Source organism: Bidens hawaiensis, unplaced genomic scaffold (assembly GCF_021521415.1).
Source record: "Bidens hawaiensis isolate Kalapana, Puna unplaced genomic scaffold, B.hawaiensis_p1.1 tig00046161_1, whole genome shotgun sequence".
Classification (NCBI taxonomy): domain Eukaryota; kingdom Viridiplantae; phylum Streptophyta; class Magnoliopsida; order Asterales; family Asteraceae; genus Bidens; species Bidens hawaiensis.
Window position 1 is genome coordinate 110911 of NW_027505972.1, and position 19824 is coordinate 130734.

At 34.5% G+C, this 19824-nt stretch overlaps 2 protein-coding genes and 1 pseudogene across 3 annotated transcripts; all 3 read left to right on the plus strand.

Moving 5' to 3' along the window:
* Nucleotides 1–5418: 5418 nt before the first annotated feature.
* LOC143616197 (beta-amyrin 28-monooxygenase CYP716A378-like) lies at nt 5419–9863 on the plus strand (annotated as a pseudogene). The gene is made up of 4 exons (XR_013150617.1): nt 5419–5916; nt 7797–8252; nt 8548–8735; nt 9478–9863. The product of XR_013150617.1 is annotated as a beta-amyrin 28-monooxygenase CYP716A378-like (transcript).
* A 3923-nt stretch (nt 9864–13786) lies between these two features.
* On the plus strand, nt 13787–15283 carry LOC143616200 (uncharacterized). Its single transcript, XM_077089097.1, has 4 exons — nt 13787–14050; nt 14140–14382; nt 14453–14521; nt 14573–15283. Exons 1-4 carry the CDS (start codon nt 13787–13789, stop codon nt 15281–15283), a joined length of 1287 nt encoding a protein of 428 aa, XP_076945212.1.
* Nucleotides 15284–17015: 1732 nt separating this feature from the next.
* On the plus strand, nt 17016–17674 carry LOC143616199 (non-specific lipid transfer protein GPI-anchored 5-like). Its single transcript, XM_077089096.1, has 2 exons — nt 17016–17358; nt 17502–17674. Exons 1-2 carry the CDS (start codon nt 17016–17018, stop codon nt 17672–17674), a joined length of 516 nt encoding a protein of 171 aa, XP_076945211.1.
* The last annotated feature ends 2150 nt before the right edge of the window (nt 17675–19824 follow it).

The window sequence follows — 19824 nt, forward strand, 5'->3', positions numbered from 1 at the left end:
GATTTTGAGGTATCATTACGGTAAAACCCTATTTTTAGGATTACTTGTACAGAATTAATCCAAAGTACTTCTACAGGACCGATTTCGTTGGTTGTATAATATTGGATCTAATAACTTTTGTTATTGCCGAATCTCATATCTAATCACACAAGTTTTAGGTCACAAAATTAAGAAAAAATATTAAGAAAATGAAAATAGAACAAAGAGTGTCAAAAGAACATTCAGCAAGGTTAATATTCGTTTCTCGACCATTACGACCGATAACTATAACAAGCTTTTTACGGATAACATTTAAGTTTGTAGATATTATTATATAATATAAAAGAGAACTTTGGCGACGAAGAATTACGATTGGTCCATTTGATGATGAGAAACAGGGCCTAAGAAGTGATAATTTTTTTTGTTTTAAATTCAATAATCAAACGGTTATTCGCCTCAATTCACAGTCGCAACGCTCGGGTTTTACCAACGACCGAGTTTGACCAACATTTTTTTAGTTTGGGTACCATAAAGAAAGTAATCGAAACCGACCGAATTCACGTCGACTCACCGCCACAACACTCGGGTTTTACCAACAACATTTTACCGACCGAATAAAAGTTGTTTTAAATATGACGAGTTTATTTTTGGGTTTTAACGCTTAGGTTTTACCAATATTGTTTATACCGTAACGAACGTAAATGAAACCGACCTGTCCGGCGCAACGCGACGAGGAAAAAGCTAGTTTTATCTAAATTACAAGTTGCATTCAATGCATTATAATGCTTAACATTTTTTTTATATAATTTAAGATTTAGGTGCTGTTTGTTTTTGCAGACATAAACTGTCTGCAAGCTGATTTCATCTGTTTTCATGTCTGCAACTGAAGATGTGGTCTGAAGATCTGCAAGCTGAAAATATAAGACTGTTTGTTTTTATAAGCTGATACTGTCTGCATAACTGTCAAACTTATCTCACAAGATAGAAGTCATTTATTCAAGTTACATCTAGTTTTTAGTCTTTGCTTTCCATGCCGATTTGGTTTTGGTGGGTGGTGGAAGGTGGTGGTGGTGGATGGTGGTAGTGGCGGCGGACGGTGGGTAGTGGCGGTGGATGGTGGTGGTGGACAATGGGTGGTGGTGATGGATGGTTTTGGTTGGTGGTGGACGGTGGTGGTGATGGATGGTGGTGGTGGTGGGTGATGGATGGTGGTGGTGGCGGTGATGGATGGTGGTGGTGGTGATGGATGGTGGTGGTGATGGATGGTGGGTGGTGGACGGTGGTGGTGATGGATGGTGGTGGTTGTGGCGGACGGTGGTGGTGATGGATGGTGGGTGGTGGACGGTGGTGGTGATGGATGGGTGGGTGGTGGACGGTGGTGGTGGCGGTGATGGATGGTGGTGGTGGTGGCGGTTTGATTAGATTTTGTGTTATTTATCATAATCTTATTTATGCTATGATAAATTCTTGCCAACCAATTGGTAAGTCTAGTACATCGTTATCTCATATAACTGGTGTAATACCTTAAACCACATATAATAAAAATCATCCAAACGGTATATATATACATAGTCCACGACAACGACGAGTGGGTCACGGTATCCAGACAACATAAACCATAGCATGCTTATGGTATTGGCTGTTGGTCGACATGAGCATGCCACATATGAACACGACCACGGCCATGACCATGTACGTGGCACGTATTTATCACATAATCATAAATGGCATTTGTCAAAGGCTGAAGTATATTGGACAACTTTCTAATTAATTTTAAACGAAACACTAAATTGGATTAAAAAAAACTCCATTCCGGCCTATTTCTTCAAAACGGACCTTAACGAGGCATTCAACTCCATAAGTTGGTTGTTCATAGATGCGATTTTGTGGTCGATAAACTTCCAAGCCACGTGGAGATTACGGGTGCAAGGAATTTTGAAAACAGCGTCGGATCGGTGTATATAATCCCCCCCCCCCCACCACCACCACCACCACCACCACCACCACTCAGGCGTTCCAATGCTTTTGTGGTCCGACAAGGAAATCCCCTCAATGCGTACATATTCATTATCGCTATGGAATCTCTCAAATTTTATTAACTGGATTGTCTCATATAATGAACTGATTATTATCCTAAATGAGGGTTAAACTGGCCCATTTCTTATTTGTTGATGATGTGGTGTTAATGGGTATGTGGTCGGAAGCAAATGCCTTAAACATGGTGCGTGAGACTTTAAGGTTCTTTCGTATAGTTACGGGCCTAAAGATAAACCTATCAAAATGCATGTACAGGGTAAATGTAGGGGTTCCAGGGGTAAATGTATGAATCCGGAGCTGGTGGAAGTGACACAGATACTTCATTGTAGGGCTAGAAAATTTCCATGCTCATACTTGGGGTTGAGAGTGAGTGGTGACATGAATCTAGTAAACAGTTGAAAACTGGTAGAATGTAGTAAATCCCAGAGTTTTTTACCAAAACAGGTCGGAAGGAAAAAGTATTTACTAAAATAGGTGATTTTGAAAATATTTACCAAAATAGGTTTTTTTTATAAAGTTACTTTTATCACTCTTAATCTTATTGACTAATAATAATTACAATTAACATTTTCTATTTAAAAACCATGGAAAAAAAATCTAACTTATAATTAAAACTTAATTTGTCTTTAAATAAACTTTTCACTATTTAAAAATATTAAATAAATTACTAAAATTTTAACATTGTATTTGGTGTGTTTAAGCACCATCACTTTTCTTATTCAAACGGTGTCAAATAAAATTACATATTCATTGTAATACTAAAAACATAAATCGTCATTTTTTTCCATTTAGATAAATAGTTATTTAGGTTTTTACAAGATTGAATCATTCTCGTCTTTTTCATTATAAAGAAATAGAAGTTGATATCAGAATTGTTGAAATAAACAAAAAAAGAAAAAAAAAGAAAAGGACCACAAGTATAGAGAATTAAAATACCAAGAAAAAATCAACTATTCATACTTATACATAACAATCAAATAAAAAGAATAACAGATTGATTAAAATAAAAAAAATAACAGAAATACACCGATAAATAAAGTTGCAAAACCATTCGATTGAAAGAAAACAAATTAAAAAACAACTTATAATTATGATAAGAGTCAAATAATAAATTGTTTAAATTAAATATAACAAATAAAACTGCAAACACACATAAAAAGACGTTGATTAAAAAAACCCCACTGAGTTGTTTAAAAAATGAAAAAAAAAATAAGAAAAATTACTATTAGCTAATAAGATTAAGAGTGATAAAAGTAACATAGAAAAAGAAAACCTATTTTAGTAAATATTTTCAAAATTACTTATTTTGATAAATATTTTTTCATCGTAACCCATTTTGGTAAAAAGCTCTTTAATACAAATTATTTCGAAATAGTCGCAGGAGTTGTGAGCCCGAGAATGTTGAAATCAATCCAAAAGCTATCCACATGTTTTATTTATTTTTGGCATGCTTTATATATACATATATATATATATATATATATATATATATGAATTTGATCATTTCAAAAGTTTTTTTACAACGAAAAGTGCGAGAAGTGAAGGTGTAACTCCATTAATCCCTAATTTCACTTCATTTCTTGTGTGTAGGTGCATATGTATGTGTGTAGGTACGTATGCTTGTATATGTGTACGAATGTTTGTATATGTGTAGGTACATAGGTTTGATTGTGGCTCGGTACATTTATATGTTTGTAGGTAGGTTTGAATGTGTATATAAGACATAAATACAATCATCCTATATATATGTATGTAACATCATATGAAAGAGAGTGAAATTAGGGATTAATGGAGTTATACCTTCACTTCTCGCACTTCTCGTTGTAATATCACTTCTCGCAAGATCCATCCCCGGTATATATATATATATACTTGAACAGTTTTCTAATTTATTATTTTATACAATTTATAAAATGGCCTAATAAATTTAAAAGGTGGATGAGAAGACTTAGATTTGTTCAAAATTTGGTATATGCTTAACATGAGAGGGAATAATGAAATGAAAGGTGTCAGGTGACCGGGCAATTCAAGTATATGTGTGACGAAATCAAACTTAGGTTAATATCATAATTCGGGGGGGGGGGGGGGGGGGGGGCATTGTTAGGTTTTAAATATATGGATTTCGAAATCAGGCAAAAGGGAAAACTCATAAACGAACTTGTAAAGCGAAAACCTTAAGTCGTGCGAAAACTACGAGCTTGATACATTTGAAGCGAGAACTACATCATGTGAGAACTATCTAGGAGTTTTCACAACAAAAGAGTTTTCATAAGAGTAAAAGTTTTTAGGGCTGTAAGCGAACCGAACGAACACGAACAAGACTTTGTTCATGTTCGTTCGTTAAGAAAATAATTTGTTCATAAACGCTTCACGAACACCTACCAAACGAGATTTTATGTTCGTGTTTGTTTATTAAAGAAATGAATGTGTTCACGAACGTTTCATGAACACAAATAAAATCGGCAAAGCCTAAAAATTTAGACCGATATATTCATTAACGTGAATAATGAAAGCATGTAAACAAATCCAACGAACATGAACAGGGGTATGTTAGTGTTCGTTCATTTAAATTTAAACGAACACGAATGCTTAATCGTACGCATATTTAAGTTTTTTTTGTTTACTTAAAAAATGAACGCTTGTATGCGTTTATGTTCGTTTAACATAATTGAACAAAGATAAACGAACATAAATGAACACAAATTAACAAACACAACTTTTAAGTAGATAACTTATCCAAAAAAAATATTTTATTATTTTTTATTAACACGTAAACAAACAAACATATAAACGTACGTTCATGAACATAAATGAACGAACGGAACATGTGTTCATGAATTAAACGAACACAAATATTTTGTTCGTGTTCGCTCGTTTATTAAATAAACGAACATAAATGAACTTCTACCCAAACGGTTCATGAACAGTTCACTGAACGTTCGGTCCGCTTACAGGCCTACAAGTTTTCACATAAAGCTTGATAGTATATATTGGTTTTCGTCTTGTAAACTTAGATGCGTGTGTTTTAAATGGGTTGAGATAGAGAGGTCATCAAAGGGTGCACAACTTGGTGATACGGGACTCAAATTTATATGTATATATATGTACGTATGTATGTATGGTCTTGTAAGCATTTGGTTAAGTATCAGTTCATTTGATTATACATATCATTTCTTGTTTGTTATTATTCATCACACATCCGTCTCAATTATATAAAGTGCAATACGTTAGGAGTCTATGAAATGGACCTTACAAATATAAGCTGGGTGGTGTATAAGTAACTCAACTCAAGCTTCACCTATGGAGGGCCACATATTAAAATAAATGACACGTGATTGAAAGTTAAAAGTATATATCAATCAACATGTTTTCACCTGTCCATGCCATCAAACAACACAAATAATGTTTCAACTTCTAACACCTATTCTCCTCTTCATAATTACATATGTTTTCTGGAAAGTTTACATAAACCAGATCAAACATGGAAGAACAAACATCAATCTTCCACCGGGAAGCTTCGGGTGGCCGTTCATTGGAGAAACTCTCGCATTTCTACAAGCCGGCTGGGATGGATTCCAGAGAGATTTATTCAAGAACGTATCGAGAAACACGGCAGTCCTCTAGTGTTCAAGACATCGTTGCTCGGTGACCGCATGGCAGTTCTGTGTGGGCCTGCTGGTAATAAGTTCCTGTTTGGGAACGAGAACAAGCTGGTGACTATCTGGTGGCCGGCGTCTGTGAGGAAGCTTTTCGAGAGGTGCTTGATTACGGTTCGTGGGGATGAAGCTAAGTTGATGAGGAAGATGATGCAATCGTATCTTGGTCCTGATGCTTTTGTTAATCACTATGCTGCTACCATGGATGCAGTCACTCGTCGGCATATCGAACTTCACTGGCGAGGTAACATTAATCTTTTCATCTTTTAACAATGGCGAAGCTTGAAAGAAAACTTGGAAACGGGGCTTAAACTTTTCAGACGAAAACGTATATATTTACACTACATATATAAATTTTTAAACGAAAACACATAAATCTATATTATGGAGCAAAAATTAGAGAACAGTAAACCAGGTCCTATATAAGCTCCACCCATATCATTTAATATGCATATAATTTTCTAGATCAATATTTTTGAATTGCTCTAAAAGTAGTTTTTATGAGACATGAGTTTACACCATGTGTAGTTTTAGACATGTGAGCAAAACTAATTAGTTGATGCTTTTATGACCAACAGAAATATGAGTTGAATTTGGTTGAAAAATTTTAAACCAGAAACCCTTTATGATTAAATTTAAAACAGTAGTGACTCATGACTCATCACACACTTAAGTACAAGTAATCTATCTCCGTCACAAAACTAAACTCAAGTATTTTCTTTAAAAGGCAAGAGGCTTGACCGGTGATATTTATACTATATACATCTTTGATACGAAGTTAATATGTTAATTTATTTTATTTTTTTATTTTTTTAATTATTTTTTGCTATTAAAGTAAATGGTTTCATAAAAGTGAAATGGGTTGAGAGAGACTTCTCACCTCAAAAGCACAAAACCTTTTGTGATTTTAGATTATTGTTTTTATTAATAGATATGTTATTGAAAAATCATATTAGAAGAATTTTAAGTGTTTTGGTAGCTGTTTAATTCACTTGAAATGTAATATTTGATTGGCACATGATTGAATTGTAATTTGAATATATTTCACCGTTCATTGTAGTGTAAGAGTCATTTACTGCCCTAATAGAGTTTTAACTTTCCAATGAAAGTTAGCCAACAATCAAAAATATCTTATATTAAAAAAATTTATTTCATCTAATTTCATTTACAAATTTCTCAACCACATACAATTCTATTTTTTATTAGATTAAATCCAGTTTCATTAAATACTTCAAGATTCCAAGCTTTGTTGAAATAACTTTACAAACCAAATGGCTCATAAGCGTAAACAAACCAAGACAATTTAAAAAACCACTTGACATGTTTATGTTTTTGCTAGACCATTTATGAATCTAAAACATAAGTGTTTTTTGGGTTACCAATTACAAGGCCATTTTCCACTGTGTTTTCGTCATTGAAGAAACACTAACCGAACCCTGGGCAGATTACTGGTAACCTGGGGGTTGGAGAGATGTTTCCCACGAGGGGTTAGACCCTTGGAAGATGGTTCTTCTGATAACCTGCAAAACAGACACCGTGAGCTCGTCACTGAGAAGGGGGGGGTTCCTCCTTGTGACCACCCTCCGGCGTGAGAATCAGACTAGATTGCTCTTTAAATATAAAAGTATATTAAGAGATTGCTAGAGCAGATATCAGGTATATATGATGATAATGTAATAAGATATGATAAGATGAGATGGTCATACCATTTGGGGTATTTATGGCCGAAGGTAGGTTTCCAAGGGGTTTAGCCGGCCCAACACGCTACCAACTGTAACCTATGCACGTGCCCTGCCTGTGAGTGGTGGATAGGTAGCAACTGTAACCTAAATCCAGTTTCATTAAATACTTCAAGATTCCAAGCTTTGTTGAAATAACTTTACAAACCAAATGGCTCATAAGCGTAAACAAACCAAGACAATTTAAAAAACCACTTGACATGTTTATGTTTTTGCTAGACCATTTATGAATCTAAAACATAAGTGTTTTTTGGGTTACCAATTACAAGGCCATTTTCCACTGTGTTTTCGTCATTTTCCAAAACAACTGGTTACTAAATTTTTTTCTAACACCTTTCGGATTTGTTATTATTGATTTTGATTTGTGAATGCATGCATGTTTAAGGCAAGGAAGAGGTAAACGTGTATCAAACTGTTAAAGTGTACGCCTTTGAGCTTGCCTGTCGGTTATTTATGAGCCTCAAGGACCCGAACCATATCACAAAACTCGGTTCGTTATTCAACATCTTCTTGAAAGGGATGGTTGAGCTACCTATAGACATCCCGGGCACACGATTTTACAAGTCGAAAAGAGCAGCCGCAGCTATTAGGACCGAACTCATGACAGTTATTAAAACAAGAAGAGTGGAATTGCAAGAAGGAAAGGCATCGTCTTCACAAGATCTGTTGTCACATTTTCTTTGTTCTCCAGATGAAAACAACAAGTATTTATCCGAAATGGAGATTGCAAACAACATCTTGTTACTACTCTTTGCTGGTCATGACACCTCCACTGTTTCGATCACGTTGGTTATGAAGAAACTCAGTGAACATCCGGATGTTTATGACAACGTGTTGAGAGGCCAGTTATGTTCTTAAAAATTATGTTTTCGTTTCATTTCACTTTTTCTTTTTTTTTTTTTTTTTGAGAAAAAGGTTATTATTGAAACACGTATTTGAAATCTAACCAAAAAATGTTTCCTTCGTTGTCATAGAAATCGCTATCATTGTCTTAGACAACGACTAGACTTGAAATCCGACTAGAAAACCGCTCACATTTTATCATCTTATTTCAAAAGAGCCTTTTTTTTCTGGATAATATATTGTATGTTGCGGGATTGAAATTTAATATACGACGAATGGCTAATATTTTCCAGAGCAGTTGGAGATTTCTAAGGAAAAAGAAGAAGGCGGATTACTGAAATGGGAGGACATACAAAAGATGAAATACACTTGGAATGTTGTATCTGAAGTCATGAGACTAAACCCACCTGTCCTAGGAGCCTTTAGAGAGGCGCTAGTTGATTTTGAGTACGCAGGCTATATCATTCCCAAAGGATGGAAGGTAACAATCTTATTATAGACTCATATGCATGTTCTTTGTAATATATTTTTTAATTAGATTTAGTAATCTAAACAATAATCTATTTGGCCGACATATTATTAATTTTATATTGGCAAGTTAACAAGGGACAATAACATTTATTTTCGTAGCTAAGAAGTATCACTTTCTTATCCAATCATAATTTACACTCGACTTACACTGTATTTCCACCTGATTTCTGTCACAAGTGATGTGTGTTTCCTAGTAGGCTCATAATCATCCGTGTGAGCAAGATCGACCATAAATCAAGTGTAAATATATGATAATGATATCATGTTGTCACTACGGATCATTATTAACCAATAAGCCATTGTTCTTGTTATTAACATACAAATTATCTTTTGATAGCAAATGCGATTACTTTTTTTGTTTGATTTTGAGGCCAGTCTCTATTTAAGATAGCACTTTAGTGTCTTTAAAGTTAAAACAAAATTGAATATATTAGATGAGTATGATCAGCAATTTTGTTTTGTAGCCCTTGAAATCAACATCAATTAAGACAAAATCAAACAATAGTCAGATATATTGGCGACTACAAGATACAGAAGTTGCTAGATATATCAACTAACAAAAATCTAAAAACAAGAAAAAAGAATGAGCTCATATGTTATTATGTCTTTTGAAAATAAGCCATTTATGAAAATCATGTTGTCGTCGCACTACTCTAATTATCAGTTGTGCTAAACTTCTATTGCATCTTCAGCTATATTGGAGTGCTGCATGGACACATAAAGATGAGGCTAACTTTGAAGATGTGACACGCTTTGATCCATCAAGGTTTGAAGGGGCTGGACCACCTCCATACACATACGTGCCGTTTGGAGGAGGGCCTAGGATGTGTTTAGGGAAAGAATTTGCCCGAATGGAAGTACTTGCATTCCTTCACAACATAGTCACCATATTCAAATGGGATTTGCTGATACCTGATGAGAAAATCGTATATGAGCCCATGGCTACACCTGCAAACGGCCTTCCGGTTCGTCTGAATCCTCATCGCGTTTGATAAACCGATCTAAGGTAAATTGTAAAGAATCACCAAATACACAAGTAACTATGTAATAATAAGGGTTTGATTTGCATGTCATAGAATTGCAGGTGTGCTTATCAATAGAAGGCATAATACTGTGTGATCTTACCACTTACATAAATAATCTGGTTACTTAGTTACACATAGAGTATTAACCAAGTGGTTGTTTAAAAAACAAATTATGCGTAAATGTGTAGAGTTGGGTATTATTGTATTGGTTTTATTTATTATAATAATTTAGGTTAGAGAAATCATGATCTCAAAAGTATTATATATAAAATGTTGGTAATTTACGAACCTCAGGTGAAAAGTAAGTGAAACAGGGGAACCAACGTTGACAAGATGGTCAAAGCTGGTTTAGTTTTCTAATCAGATCTAATTAGTATGATAATGTCTTTGATAAGATATTATGGTTATCCTATATAAACCAAGTTACGATTCAAAAATTGTATTTAGTTTTTCGCAGCACTCTAAATTTTATAACAACTTTATAATATATTTAATTATGAAAAACACGGTCCCATTTTTTTACTTTTTAAATTGACAACATATGTATGTTTTAATGTCTACTCAAAATGGCTGCCATCTTATTTTCTATGGATGTGCTTGATGCGATTCGATGAGGTTTTCGATTACAACCAAACCGAAAACCAAAACTTTGGTTTTCGGAGTATTTGAAACCATTCGGTTTCGGTTTTCTTTTTGGTTTCGATTCGATTTTGATGTTTTCAGTTTTTACCATTTTAGCTTGAAAAATTTAAAGGCGAATTTTTTTTTGGCAGAAAATAAAGTAATTTAGGTATAAATTATTTTGTTAATTGTAAAATTATAGACTATTATGCATTTGACCAAAAATATTTAAGTTACATATTTATTAAATTCTTAAAAATTACTTAATATATAAAAAATAAAAATTTAGGAAATTGGTTCGGTTCATTTTTTTTTTGGTTTTTATTACATGAAAACCAAAACCGAACCGTTAGTTCGGATTTTACAAAAACATAAAACCAAACCGTTGGTTTTGTTTCGGTTCGGTTTGTTTTTTTTTTTGTTTTTATTTCATGAAAAACCAAAACCGAACCGTTAGTTCGGATTTTACAAAAACATAAAACCAAACCGTTGCTTTTTGTTTCGGTTCGGTTTTTCGGTTTCAAATCGGTTTCTTCGGTTCACATCCATATTATTTTCTACTATTAGTAACTTTACAAATAGTAGTAAAATTTGAAATTGTAGATGTTTGTCCTTGAACCGTCATGAGTGTTTCATCATCATCTATATCCTTGTCCATGACCATTACTTGGATAATGCCGATTCATCACACGCAGTGGCGGACCCAAGAATTTTTGTCAATGGGGTCCTAATTTTTTCGGTTTACAAAATTTCCGGGCCGGTCGTTATTCGGGTCGGGTCGAGACGATGAACATAATAAAACAAGGAAATATGGTGTCACTGGAAACAAGTAAGTAGTAAGAATTTAGATTGGAAACTAGATAAGAAAAGAGACTTTTAATTCATTTTTATTCATACACGAAAAACATAAACGTAAGCTATATATATGGTATTACATACACGACCAAACATGAAAAATTAACTCTAACACATATAAATGATTAATTATAATATGCATACACAAGATAAATAATAAACGAATATGCAAAACTCATGTTATCATTATATATGTTGCATGGTGATAATGATTATATGTGAGAAACTAACGAATAACAAAAATACCCTAACTAAATAACTAATATTGACTTGGATATAAAAAAACAACAAAAACAAATACCCTAACTAAACAACTAATATGGACTAGGATATAAAAAACAACAAAAACAGAGTATGGTGAGGCTTGAACTTGCAACCTCTCAAAGGAAAAACAAGGGACTTTCCACTAGACCAGTTCAACCTTAATAGTATAGGTTCCAAGTATTAATTTTTATGGGGTCCTTACAAAATTTAATACACCGCCTCTTGGTAATTTTTAAAAAACACTGGTGTCTCGGGACCCCGATGGGTTCTATGTGGGTCCGCCCCTGATCACATGTCTTGCTTAAAAGCATCATCTTCAACTTTATCTCTGATCATCAAGCGGTTTTCTTTTTTCTGAACATCAAATGTTTTTCCAACAAAATCTTCAAAACTTTGCACTTGTAAGGATACAAACTCATCACCTTACTTTTTTTTATAAGGGAATACACCATACGACTAAACCAATATATCATGATTAAGGAGAGTGGTGTTCAATATTCACAGCTATAAAAACCGAATTTGTTTTTTAAATAAATGTCATTATACAAGGAAGCATATTCAAAATTCAGAACAAATTTCTTCTTTACCACAACTGACCTCGTTGATTCACAAAAGTATATACACACACAACATGTATTGATTCAAAACATGAAGTTTAGACATCGGTGGAACTTTTTTCTTTTTTTATAGGAAAATTGGAAATAAATAATCCCAACTTTTACTTTTTGGCCGATAATAATCCTAATTCTTAAAATCACTACCAATGGTCCCAACTTTTACATATTTTTGTGTCAATGGTCCCCCGTTAAATATATACTTAACGGCGTTAGATTTTAAATGACGTGGAATCTGATTTGTCAATTGCGTGGCATTTCTTACTTTTTTTTATATACTTTAACCATGTTACGTGGCAATATTCCCCTTTTAAACATTACCCTGATGGAAATTCTCACAACCCAAAAAAAACCCTAAGTTTGATTATAATTTGCCTTCTCAGTTCTTAGTGTTCTTCATCTCGAAATTGAAGGTACGTTAGTCTATAAACTTTGATTTTGAACCTTTTAATCATAGCTAGTTTGAAAGTAACCCAGATTACACTTGTAATATTCAGGGTGATGGATGATTTTGTAGTTGTAAAAGTGTGGCATGGTGGGAAGCTTAAACCCAAACCAAAATTGCACTATGAGGGAGGTGCAACTGACATGTTTAAAGTAGAATTGGACAAAATGTCTTACTTTGAGTTAATGGATTTCGTAATAGATTTTAAGTCATACAAAAATAAGGATTTTGAGATGTTTTACTTGGTTCCTAGGATGAAGTTTGAAGAGGGACTAGTTCAGTTGAAGAATGATAAAGATTTGAATGGGATGATAGTGAAATTGGGGGAAGATAAAGATGTCAAGCATCTTTATGTGCAGGGTAACTGTTATGTTGCTGAAGCCCATTTGAACCCAGATGTAGCCCAACCCAGTAGCATAGAAGCCCAAGCAAAACACCTTTGAACCTCAACCAATCACCAGAAAATAAGACCAGATACACAAAGGCATCTGCTTGTAGACTTCCAATATCACCCTCCCATAATAGGATTTACAAAGAGTAGTGCTAGGAGACTTCTCACAACACCACAAGACAAAGTAGTAATTTCAAAGGGTGTTTCTTATGGATCTGAGTCATCTGAGGATGGATCAGATAGTGATGATGAAGACTGGATAGCATCTGGGTCAGACAATGATGATGAGGAGTGGAGAGCATCTGTTGCTTCCTTAAAGGTTAATAAGGAAAAAAAATTGTCAAAGAAAGATTTGGTTGCACATTTATTAAAAGGAACTTATGTTAATTCACCTAGTGACAAATTAATTGAAGAGCAAACAAGTGATGCTAGTAGCTATGAGGACTCTGAGGGGGATGACCTGGAGAGAGTGAAGAAGATGACATAAGAGGCAATAAAAATAGGAAAAGTGTTCCGGTGGTAAGTGAGAATACAGATTGGAGTAAGTGGATTTGGGTTGTTGGTACAAGGTTCCCCACAAGGGATGCTTTCAAAAAAGCTATAAGAAATTATGCAGTTTATAATGGTAGGAATGTTGCGATTTCTGTAAGTAACAATAATAGACATGGAAGATTAGGTGTTACTTGTGTTAAAGGGCGTCCATTCAAGGTATATCTTTCATTTCATGTTAAAAAGGCTTGCTACATGGTTAAAAGTGCAAACAATGAACACACTTGTCAGAGAAATATGATAAAGAACAGACAGCTTACCGTTGACTTTATCGCTGACCAGTACTTGCCAATATTTAAAGCGAATCCACACTGGAAAGCAAAAGAAATCCAAGAAGCAGTTAAAGAAAAATTCAAGGTTATCATAAGTAACTGGATGGCTTATAAGGCAAAAAGTTCTGCCCACATGAAACTTCATGGGTCAATGAAGGAACATTATAGTAAGTTGGGTTCATACGTAGAAGCACTAAAAGAAGTAAATCCTACTTCAACTTTTGAACTTGTAACTGTTCCAACACAGTTCTATAAAATGGATTCCGATGATGAAGTTTTCTTTAGAATATTTGTAAGTGTTTTGATCCAATTAAGAAGGGTTTTTTAGCGGGTTGTAGAAGACTTTTATGTCTTGACGGTTGTTTTCTAAAAACATTTCTTGGAGGCATGTTGTTGGCTGCAATAGGTAGGGACGTCAATGATCAAATGTACCCAGTAGCATGGGCAGTTGTAGAAGGTGAAAATAATGACAGTTGGACATGGTTTATGAATGAACTGAAGAAGTGTTTAGGAGTAGACGATGATGGGAAGGGTTGGACACTTGTATCTGACCAACAGAAGGTATGTTAGACTAATTTATTCTCATTTTAGTTAACTATTATTAACTTTTTTTTTTTGTAATTGTGTTTAGGGATTAGTTAATGCTGTTGCTGAGATTTGGAATAATGCTGAGCACAGAAATTGTGCTAGGCATATCTATGCAAATTGGCATAAAAAGTTCAAGGGTGATGATCTAAAGGAATTATTCTAGAGAGCTGCTAGATCTTATTCGGTGTCTGATTACAATAAGGCAATTGTTGAGATAAGGGAATTGAATGCTGATGCAGCTGAAGCATTCATCATCCAGAACCCAAAATGTTTCTGTCGATGCTTTCTTAACACTGAAACCAAGGCTGATGTCATAGTCAACAACATGGCAGAGACTTTTAATGGGTATATCCTTCATTATAGATCGAAGCATATAATCAACATGTTGGAGGATATCAGGGTGTCTGTTATGACCAGGTTAGTTAACAAGCAAAATGAAATGGCTCGTAAAAATGTGTTTGTGTGCCCTAGGATTCAACTAAAGCTTAATAAAGACAAGGACAGGGCTTTCAAATGTAGTGTATTTCCTTCAAGTCCGACTTTGTTTCAAGTGAAGAACTTTAGTGATGTGTCTGTTGATTTGAACAATAGAACATGCACATGTAGAAAATGGGAGCTAACTGGTATTCCATGCTACCATGTAGTAGCAGGTTTTTTGAAAATGAATGTTGAGGAGCTTGTTCATAGTTGTCTCACCAAAGAAATGTATCTCAAGTCATATCAGTTTACAATTCCTCCATTGCCTTCAGAAAAATATTGGTCAGTTGTTGAGCTTCCTCTAAATCCTCCACCAATAAAAATTGGTCCTGGAAGACCTAAGTATTGGATGGTATATGTTGAAAGTTGCAAGGGTAAAACAATAAATAAGTTCTAGTTAAATTAGTAATTTATGTTACGAAAATAATATAAGTTTTTATGTAGGGGCAAAACTGTAATTTAAGCAGTCGATTAAGTTGGTGATTTATGTGGCCAGTGTATGCACAATAAATTTTATGCATGTCAAACTGAGTTTGCAAAAATTAGTTGGATAGCAAATGTTGAAAGTTATAAAAGTTTGTTTCTTTCACTTGGGATTGTCTATGCAGGGGTAAAAATAGGTTGGCAAAACAATAAATAAGTTCTAGTTAAATTAGTAATTTATGTTAGGGAAATGATATAAGTTTTTATGCAGGGGCAAAATTGTAATTTAAGCAGTTGGTTAAGTTGGTGATTTATGTGGCAGATGTGTGTGTATGTGCAGGTCAAGCTGTGTTTGTATGTAGCAGGTGTGTGTATGTGCATGTCAAACTATATTCGCAAAAAAGGAAAAAAAAACATTTTGACTTTATAAAGTCAAATAATGCATCTGCTCAAAAAGTAGGCTAAAAACCCATTTTGCTAAATCAATATGTAAAAACTATCTGAGCATTCCATTACATATAATTGAACATGAGTGGACAATACATTTCATTACATATAATTATGCATTGAACCATTAAAACCATAAAAAACATTGCATTGTGCATTACAACAGTTATATTAACTTAAAATACCAAAACAATCCACCTAATAAAGCTAGAACTGCATAAATATATACTTTGTTTGACATAAAATTCGAAAACGCTAGCTTATTTTTCAAACTTTTGTTCATTTCGCGTAACATCATATTCTCCACCCCCATGTTTGCAATCTTCATCTTTAGCGCCTTGTTTTTCATTTGAAAAATGTTACAATTGCATCCATTAGACGTCATAGCATCAACTTGTTCTTTCCATATAAAAAAATTGCAATCAGACCTCTAACAAATGTAATCAGAAATTCTAAAACTCCTTTAGACAACAAAATTTAACTTGCAGACCATAGAGGGCAGCCGTAAAACTCATGCCCTTGTCTAGCACTTCGAATTCCAGCTACTCTCCTAACTGCAACCAGGTCGTGGCTACAATACATGTTTCCATTGATCCCAAGTCTACAGATTTTGGGTTTACGGCCCCAATTTTGTTTCGAATGGAGGTAGATGATGAAGATGAACTCATGTCAGTTCCCAATTTTGGTCAGAGGGTAGAGATTAAGTTAGGGTTTGCAATTGTCTTTTTTTTTGTTCATTTAGGGTTTAAAAGGGGGATATTGCCACGTAACATGGTTAAAGTATATAAAAAAAGTAAGAAATGCCACGTAATTGACAAATCAGATTCCACGTCATTTAAAATCTAACGCCGTTAAGTATATTTAACGGGGGACCATTGACACAAAAATAGGTAAAAGTTGGGACCATTGGTAGTGATTTTAAGAATTAGGATTATTATCGGTCAAAAGGTAAAAGTTGGGATTATTTATTTCCAATTTTCCTTTTTTATAAGAAAACATATGAAGTATTAAATATAATCGTCACCAATTATAAAAGCTGTAGAAAACAATCATTTAGGTAGTTTGGTGGTAATTGGGCCATAGATTTGGAGTGTAGTTGGTAACCTATATGCAACATTGCAACCCCTCCTATTTCAACAGATTACTTTTGACTTTTCATCTCCAATCTCCATATAAATAAAACCAAAACAAACTTGCAACAATCAGATTATCAACAAGCACTCTTTTTTACCTTTTTAGCAAACAATCTTTGCACTCCAATGGCACATAATCAAACACATCACACTCTCATTTCAAGCACCATGATCTTCATGATCATAATTTCCATGTTATGTGGTTATGGAATGGCACAATCGTCTTCCGGGTGCACAAATGTCATAATTAGCATGTCTCCATGCCTTAACTACATTACGGGCAACTCTTCGACTCCTTCTAGCGGGTGTTGCACCCAACTCGATAGTGTTGTCAAGTCGCAGCCGCAGTGCTTGTGTGATGTTTTAAACGGCGGTGGCTCATCGTTAGGTCTTAACATAAACCAAACTCAGGCTCTTGAATTGCCTAAAGCCTGCAATGTCCAAACACCTCCTACTAGTCAATGCAATGGTAATACCTCCTATTTTATAAAATAAAAAGAAATCAACATACTATTTAAAAATTTGATGATAGCCATCTCTTGATGAATTCGAATCAGTGTATATATATATTTTTTGTCCTAATATTTACATAATGTATTTGAAATGGAATAGCTGCATCTCCAGGCGGTTCTCCAACAACCCCATCTACTCCAAACTCAGGCACTGGTGGATCAAATACTGTTCCATCAACAGATAATGGTTCGTCAGATGCGAGCTCTACACGATTGGCCCTTGTTCCACTTCTGTTTTCCTTACTAGCTGCCTCATCTGTTGTGGGATTCTAATTAAGTCTTAGCCACATTTTTCCTGGATATCGGTTGCGGTTTCCGCCTTTTGATCATCTTGCATTATTCTGGGTTGACCAGAGATATGTTCACATCGTTACTCATTTGTTTTATGATTGGAACTTTTACGTTGCTTGAATAAATTTGAGATTGTATTCGTGTATCCCGTGATGGTTTTGGATTCAGGGTTGCATCACAGTTCGCAACCCATATATTTATTTATATGAAAAATCTCAACTCATTTAGGCTCACACATTAACCTAAGTTACCAAATATGACCCATGTAATCATCTATTAATTTAAAGTTTAACCAGTGTCAAGCTCATAAATTTTGTCCATGGAGGGAGGAAATTTACAGAGATATTCAAGATAGAGTGAATGATTAATTTTTTTGCTTTTCAAATGACAAAAATGTTCTTGAAAATTGGTCGATCAATATTGTTTTTTAATGATTGATGTGTTAGTTTAAAGATAAACTTGAAAATTAGTTAATAAATTTTAAAAATGGACATTTATAATGAGACAAATAAAAAAGAAAATATTGACACTTTTAATTGGACGGAGGGAGTAATACTTTTTTGTCCCGTTTAAGTCTGATCGGATTGGCTCATATAAAAAAAATAACTAAATTTATATTAAACAAGGGTACGTCAATAAAATTAAGGAAAACTTAATCTAATATGTCTAAACAATCTTTTAAATCTAAAGTTCATAATTTTTCAAACCCAGTCCTCTTCTCTAATCAAATAAACTTAAACAATAAAATCAATTATTAAATGAGTGATTCACTTAATCACTTACCTAAAGTTGAAAGTTTGGCCGGAAGTCAGCTGGCGAAGGGATTTGGTGGCGACGAATGATGATCGGCAGTGGGTCTTGTGTTGTTTGTCGCTGCTCATTCGTTTTATTGCGATTTGTGGATTTTTTTTCAAAGAGTGAGTTGCGGTTTTCGTCTCACTGCCTTATCTAAATCTGCGGTTTTAGTCCAATAGTTACAAATTTTATATTTTCGTCCCTGTGCTTTCATTTCATTTGCAATTAAATCCAACTCTACTAGCCCTCTTAAGTCTGGTCGTTAGACTCATCGGCGTGCCCCTAAAATGAGCCAATTTTCCTTTTTCTCTCCAAGTAAACCTAAGCCCAAATTCGCAAGCCCTCTAACGTAAGGGGCTGAAGTGTATTTAGGGGGGGGGGGTGTGGGGGAAAGACAAAATTGTCCCTCTTGTGAAGGGAACACGATAGGTTTAACAACCAGACTTAACGTTGTTAGTGAGGTCGAGTTTAATTGCAAGTGAAATGAAATCACTTGGACGAAAATAGAAAATTTGAAACTGTTGGACTTTTACCACATATTTGAACAAACCATATTGACGGAAAAAGTAGTGTACTCTTTTTCAACTTTTAATATGGTTTAAATTAGAGATGAGATCGGGACCATACCAGTACCGACCGGTCCCGGTCCCGAAAATCGCGATTCTTGGTACCGGTATCAAAATATTTGTTTCGGTACCGGTACGGGGCCAGGAAGATACCGGTATTGAAGATAAAAATTCGGGAAATACTTATCCCGTACCGTACCAGTACCGGTACCAAAACTCAAAACTTGGGTACCGATTCGGTACCGATGGTACCAAATCGATACCGATTTCGGTACCGGTACCAACCGATACTTGTACCGATTTTGCTCATCCCTGGTTTAAACCTTAAAGCAATCATGGGCTAAGGCCCAAGAGTAAATATGTTAAGCTTATGATAATTGGACTAGCAAGGTTTAAACAATTTTAGCCTAGGTCACACTAATTTAAAATTTAGATACCGGTAACTATAGGTTTATTGGATTTTAATAATTCATATTGAATGGTATTGGCCGATAATAATCTCTATTCATTTTATCGCCACTAGAGGTCCCAAATTTAATAAAGTTGCCCACAGTGGTCCCCCGTTAAAAGGGAGTTAACAACGTTATACTTTTTTTTCGAATTTCAAACTAATTAATTTTTAGAGTTTTAGATATGAAGGAGGATACGAATCAATTGTTGTAAAACTTAGCTCGAAACGGTAATCCAAACGACTTGATTTTTGCTGATTGTAAGTTCGAACACTCGAATTGAAACATTATTTCATCGTTTTAGAGCACCGTTTCGAACTAA

What these genes read in the sequence shown, in the direction of transcription:
- LOC143616200 (XM_077089097.1), top strand. Translation starts at nt 13,787, where the DNA reads ATGATAAAGAACAGACAGCTTACCGTTGACTTTATCGCTGACCAGTAC. An exon ending in TTGTATCTGACCAACAGAAG is followed by an intron (nt 14,383 to 14,452) that starts GTATGTTAGACT and finishes AATTGTGTTTAG; the next exon opens with GGATTAGTTAATGCTGTTGC. An exon ending in ATTGTGCTAGGCATATCTAT is followed by an intron (nt 14,522 to 14,572) that starts GCAAATTGGCAT and finishes GAATTATTCTAG; the next exon opens with AGAGCTGCTAGATCTTATTC.
- LOC143616199 (XM_077089096.1), top strand. Translation starts at nt 17,016, where the DNA reads ATGGCACATAATCAAACACATCACACTCTCATTTCAAGCACCATGATC. An exon ending in TCCTACTAGTCAATGCAATG is followed by an intron (nt 17,359 to 17,501) that starts GTAATACCTCCT and finishes GAAATGGAATAG; the next exon opens with CTGCATCTCCAGGCGGTTCT.